At 41.1% G+C, this 18,740-nt stretch overlaps 2 protein-coding genes across 3 annotated transcripts in view; one reads left to right on the forward strand and one right to left on the reverse strand.

Moving 5' to 3' along the window:
- Positions 1 to 386: 386 nt before the first annotated feature.
- vps41 (VPS41 subunit of HOPS complex) lies at positions 387 to 16,211 on the reverse strand. 2 transcript variants are annotated; one of them, XM_079292512.1, is made up of 28 exons: positions 16,016 to 16,211; positions 15,619 to 15,657; positions 12,075 to 12,182; positions 10,600 to 10,677; positions 9,628 to 9,702; positions 8,740 to 8,802; positions 8,025 to 8,090; positions 6,350 to 6,469; positions 6,123 to 6,269; positions 5,978 to 6,044; positions 5,647 to 5,744; positions 5,407 to 5,536; positions 5,156 to 5,271; positions 4,950 to 5,068; positions 4,116 to 4,197; positions 3,894 to 3,986; positions 3,668 to 3,795; positions 3,270 to 3,414; positions 3,143 to 3,184; positions 3,003 to 3,053; positions 2,783 to 2,920; positions 2,646 to 2,700; positions 2,418 to 2,558; positions 2,203 to 2,339; positions 1,922 to 2,021; positions 1,783 to 1,827; positions 1,608 to 1,687; positions 387 to 704 (listed from the first exon to the last, which is right to left on the reverse strand). In XM_079292512.1, exons 1-28 carry the CDS (start codon positions 16,034 to 16,036, stop codon positions 624 to 626), a joined length of 2,565 nt encoding a protein of 854 aa, XP_079148638.1. In that variant the 5' UTR covers positions 16,037 to 16,211; the 3' UTR covers positions 387 to 623. The 2 variants fall into 2 exon arrangements, with proteins under 2 accessions (XP_079148638.1, XP_079148639.1); XM_079292513.1 differs by lacking the exon at positions 3,894 to 3,986.
- Positions 16,212 to 17,226: 1,015 nt separating this feature from the next.
- The window catches only part of pou6f2 (POU class 6 homeobox 2), a gene marked incomplete at its 3' end in the record, with an annotated part of 64,380 nt that continues 62,866 nt past the window's right edge, over positions 17,227 to 18,740 (forward strand). The window contains exon 1 of the mRNA XM_079291605.1: positions 17,227 to 17,264. The remainder of the gene's footprint in view (positions 17,265 to 18,740) is intronic.

The raw sequence follows: 18,740 nt of genomic DNA on the forward strand, positions 1-18,740 counted from the left end.
GTCAGGTCTCTGAAGTCAGCTGTTTCTGTGTTAAGTTTGTACATTTTCCTTTAATTATCTATCACCAGCTCTAGTGCACCTAGTCGTGGTTTTCTTTAAAGCATCTGTTAATATCGAAGGAACAAAACCATTAAATATTTGGAGAACTAATAGCGCATCTGTATATTTCACGAGCATCAAACCACAAATTAGTCATGCTTTTGGCATCTTCGTACATCTTAACAGGTCAGAGGTTAGTTTCATGTGTCTGTGTGCACCAAATCATGTTGTAATATCTGTAATTTGAGGAAGAAGTCTATCAATTACTAAGTTTTGAAGAATAAATTAATTTTTTTCTCTCCTCGGGATTGATCGACATGCGTGATTATCAGACACAAACCACAAAAAGTTTTTATGTGATTTTATTTTTTTAGACGTTGCAGGTATTTCATTGCCAAATCACATTAGTGGCAAGCAAAACAAGCAAAGCACTTTATAGTTGTTAGATTTCAATATACAGAGACAATCCAATATATATGTTTTGCATTTTGGCAGAGGAATGGTGATATTATTGATCAATGCACTGACAGCAAATGGGAAGGTAAAGGCATCAATAATAACATTGTGAGTGCAGACATCCTGGTTTATTTTTTCATCTCCAGGATTCCACTTCCTGGCCCGCGCTTCTTCGCACTGCAGATGTTACAAAACTGCACCCCAGGAATCTGAAAGAGGGAAAAGATGCAGGAGTCTCAATATAGAACAGCCAAGTAATGTTTAAGATTCTCACATAAAATAGAACAATGCCCGGAGAAAGATAAGCAAGTAAAACTCAACACCAAATGAAATAAATAATGTGAAGTGTTGTGTAAAGAGTGACTCAGATTAAAGTGAAGCTTATTTACAGAACACATTTCATACGACAGGCGTAGACTCAATGTGCTTCAAATTAAAAAGCAAACAAATTACATACACAAAATATAAAATAAAATTACATAAGATTTCTATGATGTGATAATAAAATAAAAATAATAATAAAATAAAAAAGAAACTAAATAATACATTATTATTATTCATAAAAAATGTAATAATACAGATTCTAAAATAAAGGTTTTAGCCATTTAAAGCTTGGGGAAAAAAAGATGTGTTTTTAGTCTGCTTTTAAAAGAAGACACTGTTGTAACATACCTTAGATTCTGACTGTGACAGGAAGCATCTAACTTTATATGTACTTCTAAGATGATAAAAGGCAGTCTTGGAGATATTACATATGTGCTTCTGGAAGTTAAGATGAGCATCCAAAATCACACCCAATATTTTGGCACGCTCACAAGGTTTTACCGACAGGGCAGTTGAGGGTTTTTCCCTCATCCCCATCCAATATTTGATATCAGCAATGCATTGAATGAAGTCATTCACTGGGCAGTGAAAACATACTGTATATGTATAACAGTGTGTCATCACCATAGAGTGATATGAAATGTTGTATTGCTGAATATTGGAACCCAAGTGGGATCAAATTAAACAGCAGTGGATCAAGAATTGACCCTTGAGGGACTCCATATCGAATGCTGACTTCATCTGATTCAAAAGTTACCAACAGAAATAGAAAAATTGAAGTAGCTTACTGTTCCTGAAGATGGTAAACATTCCTTGTGAAACATGTGTCTGCAGTGAAACACAACCACGCTGAAGGGTTTGGCCATATCTGAAACACAGATTGTGAAGCAGAACAACTAGCAATGAATAGCTTTCATATGAAACACAACAGTAAAATACTTGGAAACTCCACAGAAAACCCACCTGACGGTAATATTGCAGCATGACACGATTCGCAAATGTTCTCCTCTGAAAAGAAAAGCAACGCTTGCATGAGTACAGTTTGAAAACGACTTAATCTCCACTGCTTCTGCGTGAACCAAAAAAAAGAAAGTGCACCCACCGTCGACCCGGACTCCTCTCATCTGTGTCCGGTGCATCTTCTGGAGCAGCGAGAGGGAGTCGGCCACCAGGATCTTCTTACACCCTTCCCTCAGAAGAATCTGAGAAACGAGAAAACAAACGCTGGTTTAAGAAGTTAAACAACATGATGAAGAGTCGGGCTGAGTAAAAAATAAAATAAATATTCATAAACGTTCTTATTAATTCTAGCTATACTAGTAGTGAAGAACCGTTTTAATAGCTGTACTATTGTTAAATCATCTGTAGACTTTATTTACTTACTTGCAGATTGTAGTCCTGGAGGATTTTTACAAGTGAGTCCCTGAGGTTTGGGATTTCCATGCCCTCCTTAATGCGATGGATGAGCAGGATGGGATCCACATGAGTACCGATGTTATTAAGGAGGCCGGTGATGAATGCTGGGGAGACAAAGAAATATTATGAAAGGAAGAGAATGACAAAGAAAGACAGAATGACGATGGGAGACTGTATCGTACGTGGTTTATCAATAGAGTAAGAGATGAGATCCTCCCAGAGCTCTGCATCGTCCTGCTCTTTGGCAAACTCGATGGCCTTGTCCACGTCCTCCAGCTCCTCCATGATCATCTGCAGAGCGCGTCTGCAGTTCCCCATCCTGCCTGAGAGCCAACAAGCTGGATTAGTTTCCTCTTTAATCATTTAAAAACACCCGTAAAGCAGCAACACGGACATTAAATAACACTTACTGAGCAGGAAGACGGTCTCCTCTACAAAGTTCCTCTGCTGACAAACCTCGAGAGCCTGACAGGAAAGAGCAGACGACATAATTAATCTCTTGTCGCTTCTGGAAACTTGGATGCGCAGTAGGATGTAATAACTGTACCTTTTCAAGCGGGCAGTGTGTGCTGTCTCTCAGGAAAGGCAAGAGATTTGGACGGTCATATTCGGCATATAGGACAATCTGTCTCTCGTGGTATTTTTGGCCTTTGTGGTGATCCCGCTTAAACAGTTTATGGAGATACTGTGGGGAAAAGATGAGTCAAATCAGCTCTGGATTAAATTGTGAGGGTTAATATGATTGTATTAAAGTTATCTTAACTCACCACATGCAGAAGCTCGGGCCTGTCCGTTAGTTCTTCCACCACCCTGTCTGTCTATTAGCAGAGAAGAGAAACAGGATCAGTGGGCTGCGGAGTTTCATCGCATCCTTAATTAAATACTGAGAGAAGCCAGGAACACTCACCGATAGCTTGTCCTCATTGTCGAGGAGCATGTCAACAGCTTTCTGCCAACGTCAATTTAGAGAATATATTACTGAAACATGTGAAAGTGAAGATAACACAATGTTCAGTCTGCGACCAGGATTTTACCTCTTTGTCGAAGTCCATGAGGAGTACGATCTTGTCCTCTATGGAGGAGAAAAGGTTGTGTTTGTGGATCAGCTGGTAAACATCTTTGTGCCTCAGCCTCAGGTAGATTTCCAAGGCTCTGTCGTACCGCTGGTCGTACGTGTATCTGCAACAGCATCGAGGTTCAACAGGTTGCTTTACAAGATTTGAGTTTGTGTCATTTTTAATTCATTGAAAGCATTACTCCTTCAACCCTGCAGGCGCCTCAGTGAATACATCTTTGCAGACAAATATTGTCCAACCAAGCTGACACAGATACACATCATTTTGTTTTAATATTAAAAAACAGAAACTTGTTTGAATATGTCCCTTAATATCTATTAAATGGGTAAATGAATGCACACGTTAAGCTTATTTACAGTTCAGCCAGCGTGGTGAGCAGCGTTCTGTTGGTGGGGTCCCTCTTCAGGTGATCGTTGACTGCCTGAACGATGGCCATGTTGTTATAAAGCTCTCCAGGCCATTCCCGGATCAGTGTGGCAAAACCCTTTGTGGACCGCAAAGGAGGAGCGACAGAGCATTAATCTGACCATCAAGCAGTGGATTAACTGTACAGGACGTCCGGACTATTCAGGGACAAAGTACCTCATAGTCAGTTTTGAGAAATTCATGCAGGATCATTTCATAGATGGCCGGTCTGAGACGCAGATCCCCTCTGGGCAAATACTGACTGATGGCCTGACAATGGAGAGAGGTGGCGCAATATTGATAAGATACTGGAATAAAAGCATGCATCACATTTCATAATCGATTCATGAACACAATCACTTCAGTAATTAAGTTCGATTGACGATCGTAAATTCCTACCTTCAACTGTCCGATGGTCTTGAACCGGTACACTTCATTTTCCCATAGTTCCATGTTTTTTCCAAGAACCTTCTGACACTTCCTGAATAAGAAGAAGAACGTGAATAATTAAGATGAAACAAGAACATTCTGGTTTGTGACTTTGTTAGCAGTGGCAGAGTTAATGAATAAGGAACGTTATACGTGACAAGAACTGAAACTAAGGTTTCTATTAAAGAAACAAATGCTGTTTTTCCTTCTGTTCAAACTTTTATCAACAATTAATAATGATATTTTATACATGCATGCAAATTCATCTTCTGTGTTTAGGTTTAGCGCACAATTCTGCGGTACGATTTGTCCCAGATTCGGGTTTCTGCACACATCGTTGCACCTCTTGGATGAAAGCGCTTTTAAAGTTTTTGTCGAGACTAGATTCATTTATAAACATGGAAGATTGTAAAAACAGGATTAGGGATCATTTCAATGTTGGATGTACATGTCCTGTTACTGAAAAACACTGCTAATTCATTGGTTGACCTTTTGTTTTAAGTTTTTTGGGCTTTTATGTGAAACTTTCATGCTGTTATTTTGGCCAGGACTCTATTTTAAAAGAGATTTTAAATTTCATTGGGAATATCCTGGAAAAATAATGAACATATAAAATAAATCTAAATAAAAATACAGTGAATGAACTACTGTATATAGTCTTTGTGCATAATGTTGGATCATGTCTAAGCTTAAAATATAAAGTTTCTCTAATCAGGACTCTGGAGATTTTTTCCAAATATCTCCCTCACTGTACGACTTATCAAAAGGATTACCTGACTGTATAGCTGCAGACGTTAAACCTACCTCGCAGCACTGTCATAGTCTCCTTTCTCCACTAAGTGATTGATGTAAGCCATCCCGATCTTCTGAACGTCGTGTCTCTTGATGTTTTTGAAGCTGATCTCTGCAGCCATCAGCGCCTCCTGTCACAGTAACAGGACACGCAGTCAAAACCATATCATCGTAGACCGTAACCTTTTGCAACATTCATAGAACTCAACCCCGCAGACCTCATATTTCTTCTTTTCAAGCAGCCAATCGATATGGTCATCCTGGTCCCGCTCCTTGGCCACGACGATGTCTTTGGGACTGATGATGTAGAAGAGCGACTCTCCCTCAGAATGCTCTGTTAATGAAAATACATTTATGCCTCTGCGTATTGCGCATTAGAGCTGACATTTGACGGTCGAGGCGTAATGAAATCAGGGCGCAGTTAAAAGGCCGCGTGACATTTCTCTGAGGGCAGGTTTTATGGTCTCACCGAGGCGGTAGTCTCTGCACTCGTTGTCTTGGAAGTTGCGCACGGTCAGCGCGTCCGAAGAGATCTCCTCGCAGCTCTCAGGGAGGGGCTGGATGATGTCGAGACGAGGCCGCGCACGAAACTCGTCATCCTGCACACACACACACAAAAACACCATATTAGCCTCTTTAATATATATACATCTATATATATATAGATGTATATATATATATATATGTGATGTAAAATAAGTATATTCACCATGTGATCAGAGTTCTCCTTCACAAAGTACAAGGTGACGAGCTGATCTGCCAGCGGGGCCAGACCACTGATGAAGAACTCGGTCTCAAATGCAGAAACTGTTTGAAAAAAAGACACCAAACAAAATAGCCTCAAGGACACTATGACAGACACTATATTAGAGTGCATTTAATTGATCTGTATTTTATCACTTTTAACCACCACGCTTTAATCCGGTCTTATCTACTGTTATTCTTGCTTTATGTTGTGAACCACTCAACAGCTTTTGTGTAGAAAAGTGCGCCATGAATAAAGTTCTCCACCATAGATCATCATAAAGTGTATGTTATACCTATTTCCACGTAGCGACTGGGCAGGTCTCTCATTTCAGTAGGATTTCTCTCTTTCGCAACACAAATCTGAGGCGAGAGAAGAAGATTACAGAAAGTCAGAAACAGCTGGTGTCAGTAATGAGTTTAAATAGAGAAGCAGCAAACCTTGATGGAAGTGCCCCAGCCGACAATGAGAGTGGTGTTGTCCTTCCAACACAGGCTGCAGGGGTACATGTCGGGCCTCAGACTGATGTTATCCCGCAGCACGTTAGTGATCCGCTGCTTTGTACCGATATCATAGATTTTAACTCCCTAAAAGACAAAAAACAAGCGTAAACATTTCACACATTCAGTATGAAACTGTTTATTGAGGCCTGTGACCGATCACTCACCACATTGTTGGCCCAGGCGATGAGGTTAGCTCTCCACTGGACATTAGTGATGGAGCCCTCGCCTTCATGTAGCACAGACATCTTCCAACGATTCAACCAGTTCTTTTCATACAGGAGCAGCTGAGGAAGACCACAGGAGCACATGTAATACCACACGGGTTGCAGTGGTGCAGCCCGGCCTACAGAGGGCAGCAGATGAACAGAACGTTACACGGCAGCTGTGTCGGATGACAGAGTGAAACACCCTTCGAGATTTAACCTAAACTCGAGGCAACTTTCTAATTCGGCCCGCAAATGATTACGTAGAAAACGCATTTTAGTCCTTGTTTGAAGATCTTGATTCCACTTCAGGGCATTTAGGCACAAAGACAATGAAGACAGATTCGCTCATTCGTCTCCGTCTAAGTGAGGAAGCTTCACATTCAGCGGTGGAAGAAGTCGTTTTACAGTTTCACATGGTCGACGGAATTGGCAAGTAGAAGATGGTGTGAAGGCCATAAAGAAAAAGGGTTGAAAGCACTACAAGCATGACTTCATACATCCTTCTTCCTCCAATCATGATGGTCCAGGCTTCTTGAGGACACGCACCATTTATTGTATACAAGTATAGAAACAAGTGTTTAAACACAAATGTATATCTACCGTCTAACAAAGGTGTGGAAGCTCAGCGAGAGTGTTTTTTTTTTTTAACCACAATGCATTGTGGTATCAAGGCGGCCGCTGGGCAACTCCATCAACTGCAGTTTCATGCTCGGGCCTTGTATTGTACAAGCCGTCGAGGACAAAGCCCGTCATTCACATTCCCTGCATTGTTACTGTCCTTACTATATAAACCGCTAAATGTGCATAACATTACCACGGATGCCTGGGAGAAGGTTGTACAGCCTCTTTAATTCAGCAGTTGGGCTGTGTTAATAAACAGTTTGCTCTACAAAGAGATGATATGACAAAAGAACTGCGGAGACAAAATTGAATTTCCTTTGACAGGATGTGGCTCCCGTTGAGGCGTATTGATTTTCATCACAGGCACATTGTGGAGGCCTTCACGACTTGGAACTGAGAGGAATCAGCGGCAATTGAAAGAAAAAATGGCAAAGTAACACTAACAATGGGGTTTCGTAAAATAAAGTTGTTTTTCCTCACTCCTGTTGTATAAATGTCAGTGTGCTTTATTTATGGGTTGTGTTGGAATGACGCTACATCCGAGCAGTTTATAGTTGTGTGTACAGTAATTGGAGTGTGGTTTTACCTCCGGGAAAAACAAAATGACAAATCTAAAGTCTGAGATCGTTTTCACCTTCCGCAGTGACAGACCTTCCAGAGACGACTTTTAGGATGGAGATCCCCGAACGCGGCCCGGAAATCCTAAGGCTATGTGCCCTCTTGATAATCACATCTACTTGCCGTGCTCGTGAAGCATCGCCTTTCAAACACTGTTGAGCGAACAGCACTTTGTGAAAATGGGCAGCTCTCCCGAGAGCACTCCAGCAAGGAGACAGACAACTAAGAGCCTTTCACAGCAGACAAAGGCCCGTGCGTCGCCGTCAGCCGAGGCAAAGTGAGAAGGTTTGCTGGTTTCGCTTTCGCCCCGGACACAATCGGGATGAATTATTGTGGCAGGAAATGGCAAAAACTGTACATAATGACTGCACGGGAAAATACCACTCAAGCCTACCTTGTTGCCCCCAGTGACAAACTGTTTGTAGTTTGATCTGCTGAACTGAGGATGTAACGCAACAACCTGCAAAACAATACAGGAGGGACAGATTATAGAGTGTCAGACATGTGATTTTCTAACCGTTATGTTATATGCAGGTAATGCTGTAGCAACAGATGCATAGTAAGGCACAAAATGACCATTTGTTTATCAATGAATCACGCTGTGTTACCTTGAATCCTTGAAGAAGAACTTTGTTCCTCTTGCATGCCTCCACGGCCAAAAATGAATTCATGAATTCAAGTAAATTGGGGGAGAGGCTGCATATAACAGCAGCGAAACACAAACATCTGCACTGAAATCAACTATCTGAAACACTTGGACAGTTTCACGCTTGCGGAGACGCGCTACTCATGTATTTGAAGTGTTTCAAATCGTGAAGTTTAGCAAAGATGCATGCGTTTGTGAAGTAGTGAGCAGAAGACCGGATCAATGAGACTTGGATTATTCTGCACCAGTTGTGTGAGCGGGTTTTTAAACTGATATTTTGATAAAAAAGTGTTTCTGTTAAACACGGCCGTCACTCACTTCAATTCATTCCTCTGTTTTTTGATTCTTCGGTCACCACGGAGGAGTTTGAGGGAAAACTAAGTTTTCTTAAAAGAATCCAACAATGATCATTTTGCGGGCGAAGCGTTCCTTCAAGTTTTCAGAAAATGTGATAACAACTCACTTTGATGGTGTGGTCAAAGTTCTCGTGGAAGCCCTCTCTTGTATAGAGACCAAACACTTGAACCTGAAACAGAGACGAGACGGGAGAACGGAAAGCAAAAGGTGAAATAACTCAAAATCTCTCCTTTAGTTGCTGCCTCTGCAACTATCCGAGGCCAGCGGGGGGAATTGTGGTCAGAAAAGACTTTGATTGGCGCTCTACTTCTCCGCTGGGTCACCAATTAGTGGACAAGTTGATTCTTTGAGCCCCGCAGGGCTTAAAAACCCGACCACAGCCTCAGTTGGCTACAACAAACCCTAATGTACCATTAGAGTACACAACACCCAGTTTCTCCTCATCTGAGCCCCCCAAAAAAGCACGTTATTTTTTTTTTAAAGTAGAAGAATAATATAAAACTCTGATGCGAACAATCGCTGCAGCATTGATTTTAATTGTGTGCTCCACTTTCTCTTTTTTGTGCGACAAGATCTTGTTTTTTGCCACCAGAGTGCTGGGAGTAAAGGGAGGGTGATATCAGAGAGCATATCTTGACTGTGAAATCCATGAAGTATGGTGGTAATGATGAGAAGAGACAAGATAACAGCAAGGTGGAGAACATGGAGAGGGTATCCATAGATGGCTGATGGCTGACTGACAGCTCAACGGAGTGCAATCCTTTCCCCTTCTAGTCAAAATAGGTACAAGCTTTTTATAAATTCCTGCATCGTGAAAAGAATACGTGCATATATACGGTAAAGATAAAAACTTCAGGTTAATGCTCCGACTGTGGAGGTAAAAATTCACTCCTCAAGTTCCACATCATTAGCATCACGTTTAACCCCGATAAGAAGAGATTTATATGAATCAGAGGATGAATTGTGAAAGATGAAAAACACAGATTCCACTCACCTTCCCATCCTCGGAGCAGATGCCCACATGCTCTCCACTTTCATCCAGACTGATCTGGTTGATCTTCACTGAGCTCTGCGGAGACACAATATCATCGGCATCGGCGGGTGTGAATATCTTTGCGGCCGGCCAAATGTTGCTGGCTGACATTTTATCCCATTAAGTGAAATGCCAGAAAGAGGCAAAAAAAAAAGAAAGAAGATTTTACTACGTAATGGATGCACAGTCCCATATGTGTCAATGCACAGAGCATGGCATTAACACTGTGAAGGTTAGGGGATCCAAATTCACTGCTGATGCTCTTACAGTTTACACATTCATGACACTATAGGGCTCTTTAGATAAAAGGATCAACTAAGTGGCATAAATTATAGCAAATGTTACTTAAAAACCTAAAAGGTTGACTGTGTAGACTAAAGGAGATCAAGTATGTTGCTTTATTTCTCCAGTGCATTATGGGTATTTGGTATTCATATTAAATACGTTTCTGCTTTTCACTGAATCACGACCGCTTTATTTTGAAACTACACAAAAATCCATCAGCCAGAACTCAGCTGCGCCTTTTGTGTCCAGTGAAACACTGACTGATCACTGGCCAACAGGTTCCTTAGGTGAGCAGCACTTGAATCAATGTGCTCAGCAGGGACACTGCAGTCAAATCAGCCATGATTACCGAATGTTTTTCACTCGCAAATGAAGCGATTGTTCAGAAGCCATTCCCTTTCAGATCAAGTGAGCGGAGCTGTGTGGGTGAAGTTAAACAGTGGGCCTGAATCCGATATGCTACGAGAGCTCACAGCTGGTTAGAAATCCAATGTGGCGCTAGAGGAAAAGTCAGGAAATTTAAATTATTTAGTGTCAATAATTGAATTAATATCGATAATATATCATATAATTTGCAATATTAGCATTTGTCTTTAGCATGGCTAATGCACTTTATTACTATATACTTGAGGATTTGAATGTACTCACAATTTCAAACTTCTGCGTTACATTTCCTTGGATGTCCAGCAGGTAGACTTTTCCAAAATGGGTCCCTAGTGCAAGAAACTGCAAAGGGACAAATGCAATGTAAATCAAACCAGAATCAGAAAGAGGATACATGAAACATATTCAAGACTTTAGAAAAAAAAAGGCTGTGGAAGGATAAAAAAAAACACTTCCTGGAGCTGGAGCGACATGAGCAGTGTGGGGATTGGGTGGGCTTGGAGGCAAAACTGTGAAATTGCAGGGGGTGGAAAAGCCCTATTTATTAAAGCATACAGTGTGAAATGGCATTTTCTCTCCTCAAATTAAAATGCTTAAGCATAATAAATGCGCTGTACATCTGACTTCTTCCCGTGCAAGCCAATCACCTCCTTGCCCCAGCAAAGAGATATTATTTCTACCGAGCAGCAACTGCTTTCTGTGTTTTGTGCTTCAGCAAAAGTGCACGTGTGTGTGTGTGTGTGTGTGTATGCGAGTCCACTGGGACAAAAAAAATTATTGAAACTGGGGGCTTTTGGCATTAGATTAAGTGTGTGTTCTTCCACCCCAGCCCCTGCTCCGTGGCCTCCTCCTAATCCCCCTCCCTTCTAGACCAGCATGTGGATGTGCGGCGAGTCCACCATGCTTCAGTGCAGTCTATAATGAAATGCTTATATTTACAGGCACAGCTGAGCATGTCAGACAGAGCCCCTGCAATCTCCCCAAATAAAATAACCAGAAATAAATAAATAAATAAATAAAAGGGTTCAACCTTGTGAGGCGGAGCGACTTTTAAAAGGGATTTACCAGAATGGAATTGTTCAAATGAAATTCCGATTCAGACACTTCAAATATGAGGCGACATGAGGCAATATGTGCCGTCGGTGGCTTTAAGGTTGTGCGGGGAGTTTGCCGCGGCGGAGGGGGGGGGGTGGGGGTGCGGCTGCTGTGACCACACAGGTAGCTGCATGGCACACAAGCACAGAGATGCCAGAGAGAAAGACAGTCGGATCAAATTCAGAATTTCAGCAACAGCGACGTCTCTCACTGTGGCGCGGTTGCTATTTTGAGGGTTGAATAAGAGGGGACCAAATCCTCAAAGTAAGAATAAATAAATGAAAATCAATAGCGGTTAATAAAACATCAGGTGAGGAGACGTAACTGGGTATGACTTTTGCTCTGCTCAGGCGTGCATGTGTGCTGCCGGTGCCACAACGATTAACCATCTCGCAGAGAGTGGCCGCTTAAAAAAAAAAAGAAGAGAATCAACGTCGGGCAAACGGAGGAGAGGAGCGAAGAATATGTAAGAGTGGGAATAAAAAGAGAAGACAATGGCGCCCGGTGTCTTCTGATGCACCTCCCTGAGAGGAAAAGCAGGGGAAAGGTGAGAAAAGAATGGGCTGCCATCTCTCAGATGTGCACATCAACAATGTGAAACCTGAGGTGGACTTGACTGCTGGGTGGTGGGTTATCAGCCCTACCTTGTCATGGACGGTCATACAGCTGGCTGCATCCTTCTGGAGGATTTCTGTCACCCCATTGGAGAGCCTCTCGTACTTCAGCTTGGGCTCCTCCTCGCTGTCCTCCTCCTGGTGGACAGAGTACACTGTCACTATATGATATACATTTTCTTAAAAAAGGCATTCATTACAACAGCAGAGTCCTCTAAACAAATGCTGTAGTTCACAGTGTTCTTTGAAAGCCACAAAACCCTTCATGCAGTCATTTACTCAATTTACTTAAATCCTGTGCTTAAAATCTTAAATCTGATACATTTTGAAACAAGTCAGAAGAAGTTCGACTTGACTTTATGACATGTTATGTGTCAACTCAACTTAAAGGTGCCCTGCAGAGTTGTTGACCACTAGTGGCGCTATGGAGCAATGTTTTTAAGTTTCCACACACACACACACTATTCCTCTGAGTGACCGGCAGTAACGCGCCAAAAAACATGTAATGCATCAACACAGACAGGAAGACAGCAAGGGAGGAAACATGGATGTAAATTATTTATAATATCTGCAAGGAGATGCATTCAATGCAAAGCCCCTTGAGGCAAATTTGCAGAATAAAATTGACTTAACATGACATATTGTTTGTTGTTGTTGCTTAGGATTATACATTTTGCCACACAATTTTGTAAAACCATAATACACTTCCATCATATCATTACAATGAAATTAAGCCATAGCTGATGAACACATTATTGTGCTACACAGTGATATATGTGGAGGTTTTGTTGCAGAATGTACAATATTAGACCAATGAAAAAAAACATCCATTTAGGGCTGCGGATAACAGTTAATCTAATTATCGATTAATCTGCTCAATATTTCCGTCCATTAAATTCGGCCTGGGCGATACGGAGAAAATACAATATCACAATAATCTTTACAAAATACCTCGATGACAATATTGCGACGATATTGTAGGGTTGTCTATTGGTGCTTCGATGAAATATTTACACAATGACATTTGAATAAATTATCATCAGTAATCTGGATATAATGACGAAGTAGTTAAAGGTTACAACATCCTAAATCTAAGAAGATGTCTTTCTCATATAACTATAACTATATCAATATAATATCCATATATTGCCCAACCAAACATAAAATGTCAGTAAATAGTAAAAAAATAAATAAAAAGATAAAATATTAAGAAAATCAACACGACAAATGTCTTGTGTTCCAGATTTAAGAGTTTAAAAAATAAATATATTCATTTAACTATCATAAATGGCCAAGAAACATAATTTGAGAACCTGGAAACACATGTGCTTGAAAAATCTATATTTATTGATACTGCATATGTGAACATGCAGTATAATACTACTGTAAAACAGTTGACATGTAACTAACATATTTTGGGATGGTTTCACATCCACAGTGTCACTGAGCAAGACACTGAACCCGGCAGGACGAACGGTCAATCCTACGTCTATTCTGGCCTCTTCCAAGACAGTCATATGTCTCGCACGTGTGCATCAGGAGATGTATGCACAAACACATTTCCATTATACTGCGTGAAATGCGGCACAAAGCCGTGTTTTCACGAGACCGTTCATCCCCAGTGACAAACATGAATCCAGTCATTTCATAAAGCGAACTTAAGGTATTCTACCGTGCTACACCTCCCAACACTTGCGGCCAGTCACAGCCTGAATATTACTCATAATTCAGTTTATAACCAATGCTGCACAGTCTGTGGCTGCCCAGAGGGTGCATCAACTCAAAACAGTGTCTGCCATTATTTGCTATTGGGTTCCAATAGCGTGGAAAAAAATGTCATTTTCAAAAACAATCCTTTCCCACTCAACAACGCCATATCGAGGCTATTTCCTCTGTATTCTGGCTGTGAGATTTCTGGTGCGGGAGCATTTGTCACGGGTTTCAAAAGGTGTATCAAACAACAAAAGCTAACTTTACCCCCAGAGAGCAACTACCCATTTTCAAACTTCTGCCGTCTCCTGGAAGCTTCCTTTTGTTTCGTCGACCACCGAGCTGGCCTTTGTGCTGAAACCGTTTTGGGCGTATTCTTTGCTTCTTGACAGTTAAGGCTGAAACATACCGTCTACAATAAGGATACCATGCTTTCATTTATACACACTAGTCACTGACTTAGATTGAGATATTAAGAACATAACGGATCATCCTGCACCTTAAACACAACGTACAGATGGGTGACGAATAATCGGGCAAACCTGAATAAACGAGTAGAGAAACCTCAACACGGTCACCTGATCTCATCCCGTAGAAACACCGATGAGAGATTCTGGGGAGACGTGTTAGACGGCGATCTCATTGAAGTAGTTCAACACACTTAAGACACTTTGTTGTTATTGTCTTTAGATTGCCCACCCGTCTTTTGTGCTTTTTATGACGAAAGTTATTAAATAAAAGCATATTTTGTGACTAAATATCATATAACTTGCCATTTGTTTTCACAGCTACCTTTGCATTTGAACCATTTCTGCCATATTCTTTGTCTATTAGCAGTTAAGACAAAATCGGCTGAAGTACACGAGTTAGAAATGTGCATTAAGGCTAAACAGGAGTACCTTCAGTGCTTTAGGGAGGAGACAGGAGAGGAGAGTTAAAATGATCCCTATTTCCTTGACTACATGAGGCATCAAACCAACACCAATCAAAAACACTTACAGCCAGGCTTATTGCTTCTATTACCTCATAACAAATCAAACTAGTCCGGCCACATTACAAAAGGTGATGAAGAGCATGTCTTTTACTTTCAAAATCAAGTTGTTATCCTGCTCAGAATGTGGAGGACACAGGCCTCACTTCCTTTATCCTCTGAGCCTGCTGTCAACCAGCTAACAGCAGTATAGCAAGTTCTATTAATTTGCAGTATTCTAAGTAAACAATCAGCTGCTTGCTGACCCTGTTAGTGTTCGTCTCCCACAGTAACACCGAGCACCGTTGTAGGAGTTATTTCTATGTACACGCCTGGTATTTTACCCTTTTCCTTTCGCTCACTCTTAACAGTTTCCCTCAGAGAGCCTTTCCCTGATATTTCATTCAATTATCTGCTTCCTATATAAAGACTCTTACCCTTCCTGCCAGACTGATGTACAAAGCTATGTTTTATTTAGCCTACCTGAGATTCTCAGAAGCACAAGTGTACCGTAACATGCCGAAGCTCAGTTGTAACATTGATGGATCTGCAAAGCTATCTGTAATTCATGAGTGTTTGACACCTCTCAAAATCTGACAACGATCCTTCCGGGATCAAACTGGGCGGATAAAGGCTGGCTATGCATTACAGTCCTTTCAGGAGGCAGCGAGCTTAACTGGAGTTCAACAATCAGCCATGCCTGACAGAACTATGCACACCCCTGTCATCAACAATATGCTGCTCTTGATGCATTATTACACTGAAATACTGGTGCAACTGCACGACATTTCCAGGTGTAATTGTGTTCCCCTTTAACCTCTTTATACACTTCCTCTCAGGAAGAAGCTACCTCTGCAGGAGAAAGAAAAGGCAGCACGAAGGGATGTTTCTTACCTCAGACTCATCTGTGGATTCCTCACTTTGTTTTCTGGCCTGAATGAAGAGATATTTTGAATGGATTTTAACAATTTGTCAATACAAATATTACTATATTAAAGCACCGACGCATACAGTAGTACATTTATGATGCCAGAGCATTATAATATGATTTAACTCAAATATAGGCTGCAGAAATTATGCAGGGCAATGCAGCTAATGTTCTACTTTCATAGAAATCAATGTAAAGCTACCATCAAATCGCATATTTAGGCTTTCTGCGCAACAGAGACAGAAGCAAAACAAGTTCAATCAAACCAAAAGGCTACAGACAGAATTCACGAATCACAATTTTCATTAATTTTGATGCTTTCACGGAAAGCAACATTAGCCAGTTAGCCGTTAGCATGCTTACCTGCTCCTCCACATCCGCCATTGTTATTATCTGTATCAAAGCAGAATCGTGATAATATTTCAAAATGTTTTCAGAGAGTACATGTTGAAGGGCCACAATATCGCAGTTGTTTTAGCCTCATTGCAAGAATATCCACAATACAGCAAAGTGATGTTTGTTGTCGAAGCCTGCTTCCTCTGTCATGAGTTCAATCACATGACAGAAACAACGCCGCTAAGCATTGTGGGTATTGGAGTCGTTCTGGCAGAGAGAGACGCCAGACCGTCGGAAGAGGAGGAGGTGACACCAATTAACAACAGGTGAGGTATTTTTAACGTGGTATTTATATTTGCCGAAAGCTTTTCTGCTTTTATAAGTACTTTATGCTCGGTATTAACTTTGTTTATTCACTTCTGTTCACATTTGAGACTGAGTTAAGTGCCTTTAAGCGAGCCATAAAGCTACACTAATAACTAAAGCTAATGAAAGCCCATACAGGTGTGTTCAGTTATTCTGGCTGATTAGACCACGGCTCAGGTGTGCAAAAGGCTTTCTGCGCCAATTACAGGTAGGATGTATGACGTTAAATCATACATTAAATGTTCACAGAGGTTTTAAAACACCAATTTGAAAACGTGCCAAATTCAAAAAGTTAATGCTAGCTAAACGATTAGTCCTCCAACTTTCCCCAAGTGGATAAAATACATCAAATCTACTCTAGTACAGTTTTTGAAGTACTTTTGTGCTACTTTACTTGAGTATTGTCATTTTATGGTACTTTCAGTGAGATGTGTTGTACATTTTAATCCACTAACTGCATTTATCTGACTGCTAAATAGTTAACATTATGGTCACTTTGCAGTTTGATGTTTCTAATTAAAAATATATAATAAGAAATACCATGCATTTTTTTTGAAGAATCGCCCACAGTACACACAGCAGTTCAAAGCAGCACAACCCCAGCCAGCTACAACATACACATTTTAATTACCGGTACACGTAACACATCCTCAGGGTTAATTCAGAATCCCTTTGAATTTTCTGCTTGAAAGGTCATGATATCAGACACAAAGCTCAAAATGTCAACATTGAAACGCTGCATAGAGGGCTGTGTTCATGCCCGTTGTAAAAGCAGTCAATTAGCTTATTGGCTTTGTATCTTTCCAGACATTCCTGGACTTGATGGCCAAATGAATCTCTCAGATCGACTCTCCCGGTCCTTCCTCACCCTGCTGACAGCTGCTTGCCAGAGTCCAGATGAATGGCAAAGGTATGATTTGCCTCTTCTTTATTGAGATTGTCTCACACCCTCATCTCATCCATCCTCGGGAGAATCCTAATGCACTGATACCAAGGGGGAATCATTTTTTTTTTTTTTCTTCAGAATCTACTTAGCAATGATTTATTGATTGCGGCTTCCACCCTCACAGAGAATTACCGATCCTTTTTGGGAAATCAGATTTTCACACCTTTCATGAGTGTGTATGTGGCACAGGTCTCCAGAGACTGTGTGAGGGGATACTGACTTTGAGGAGCGGCGGTGTGTGAATCTCTGCGGTGTCACTCCTCTACTGCCACTGCTATGCCCCATGGTTGGCCCTGTGATTCTCTGCTGCTCTCCCCATCGCTCTCTACAGTGTTGCATTATTTATCCGTTGATAAATACAGTGTAGGAGCATTATTTCAATATGTTTTCATTCCTTTAAAACACATATTTTGCTCACTCTCATATCATAAGCATGCAGGAGCCCCTCTGAGGTATGGGCATTTTATAGAGGATAAAAAAAGGAAAATAACAAAAACAACCCATGCCCTCATAGGAGGAGTCAGATTAGTGTGCTGAAAGCTTTGATGCTCCAGAATGTCAGCTCCGTGGATCGATCTAGCAAAAAACACACACACACACACCTGACCAATCAGAGGCGTCTATCTGTTGTGGACCTGCTGGGCACGGTGGTTTACAAGCTTCAAAGAGCTCCTTTTAATACACTGCTTTGATAGCCCTCAGCCTTCACTGACCCCCCGACCATCCACTGGGGAGCATTTTAGCTTTAGTGGAGTAGAGAGGAATAACTGCTGATCATATTAATGAGTGTGGAAAAAAAAAATCACCTCAAATCTTGACGACTTATACCACTGGTCTGCTATTCCAAAACACTGTATTCAGAGGAAGTAGCTGAGCTGGTGATGTGACAGATAAAGTTATACAGACCTGCTGCATTATTCATGAGTAAATCACAGAAATCATTAATAGCACTACTAATCACCAGCATAAAGGGGTTTTGGTGGAACTACACAAAGATCCACTTACCACATGAAAGAGGGGGACAGTTTGGTTAATAACCCTAAGGGGGAGACAAATCATCATATAACTTACCGCATTAGACATTTGGGTCTTGGGATATCTGCTCAATACTGTGTAGGGTGAAACAGCAGAACAGTTATTCAAAAGAGGTGCTTCAGAGTTATTGTTGGCCTTTGACTACACTAACACAAACATGTAAAGTTCAGTATTTAGTTCTTGAAATATATTTTTTTATGTTGAGTCTTTTTTAAAAGTAGGTAAATCAACTTTGAGAAAGGAAATATTTTTCTTCAAACTTCAAATTCAGAATGTTTGTCTTTATAATCTTGCATACCCCCTTACACGTTAACAGTATTTTTCACTCCATACCTTAACTCAGGGGTGTCAAACTCATTTTCACTCTGGGGCCACATCAGCATCACGGTCGCCCTCAAAGGGCCG

Source organism: Melanostigma gelatinosum (assembly GCF_949748355.1).
Source record: "Melanostigma gelatinosum genome assembly, chromosome: 20".
Classification (NCBI taxonomy): Eukaryota; Metazoa; Chordata; class Actinopteri; order Perciformes; family Zoarcidae; genus Melanostigma; species Melanostigma gelatinosum.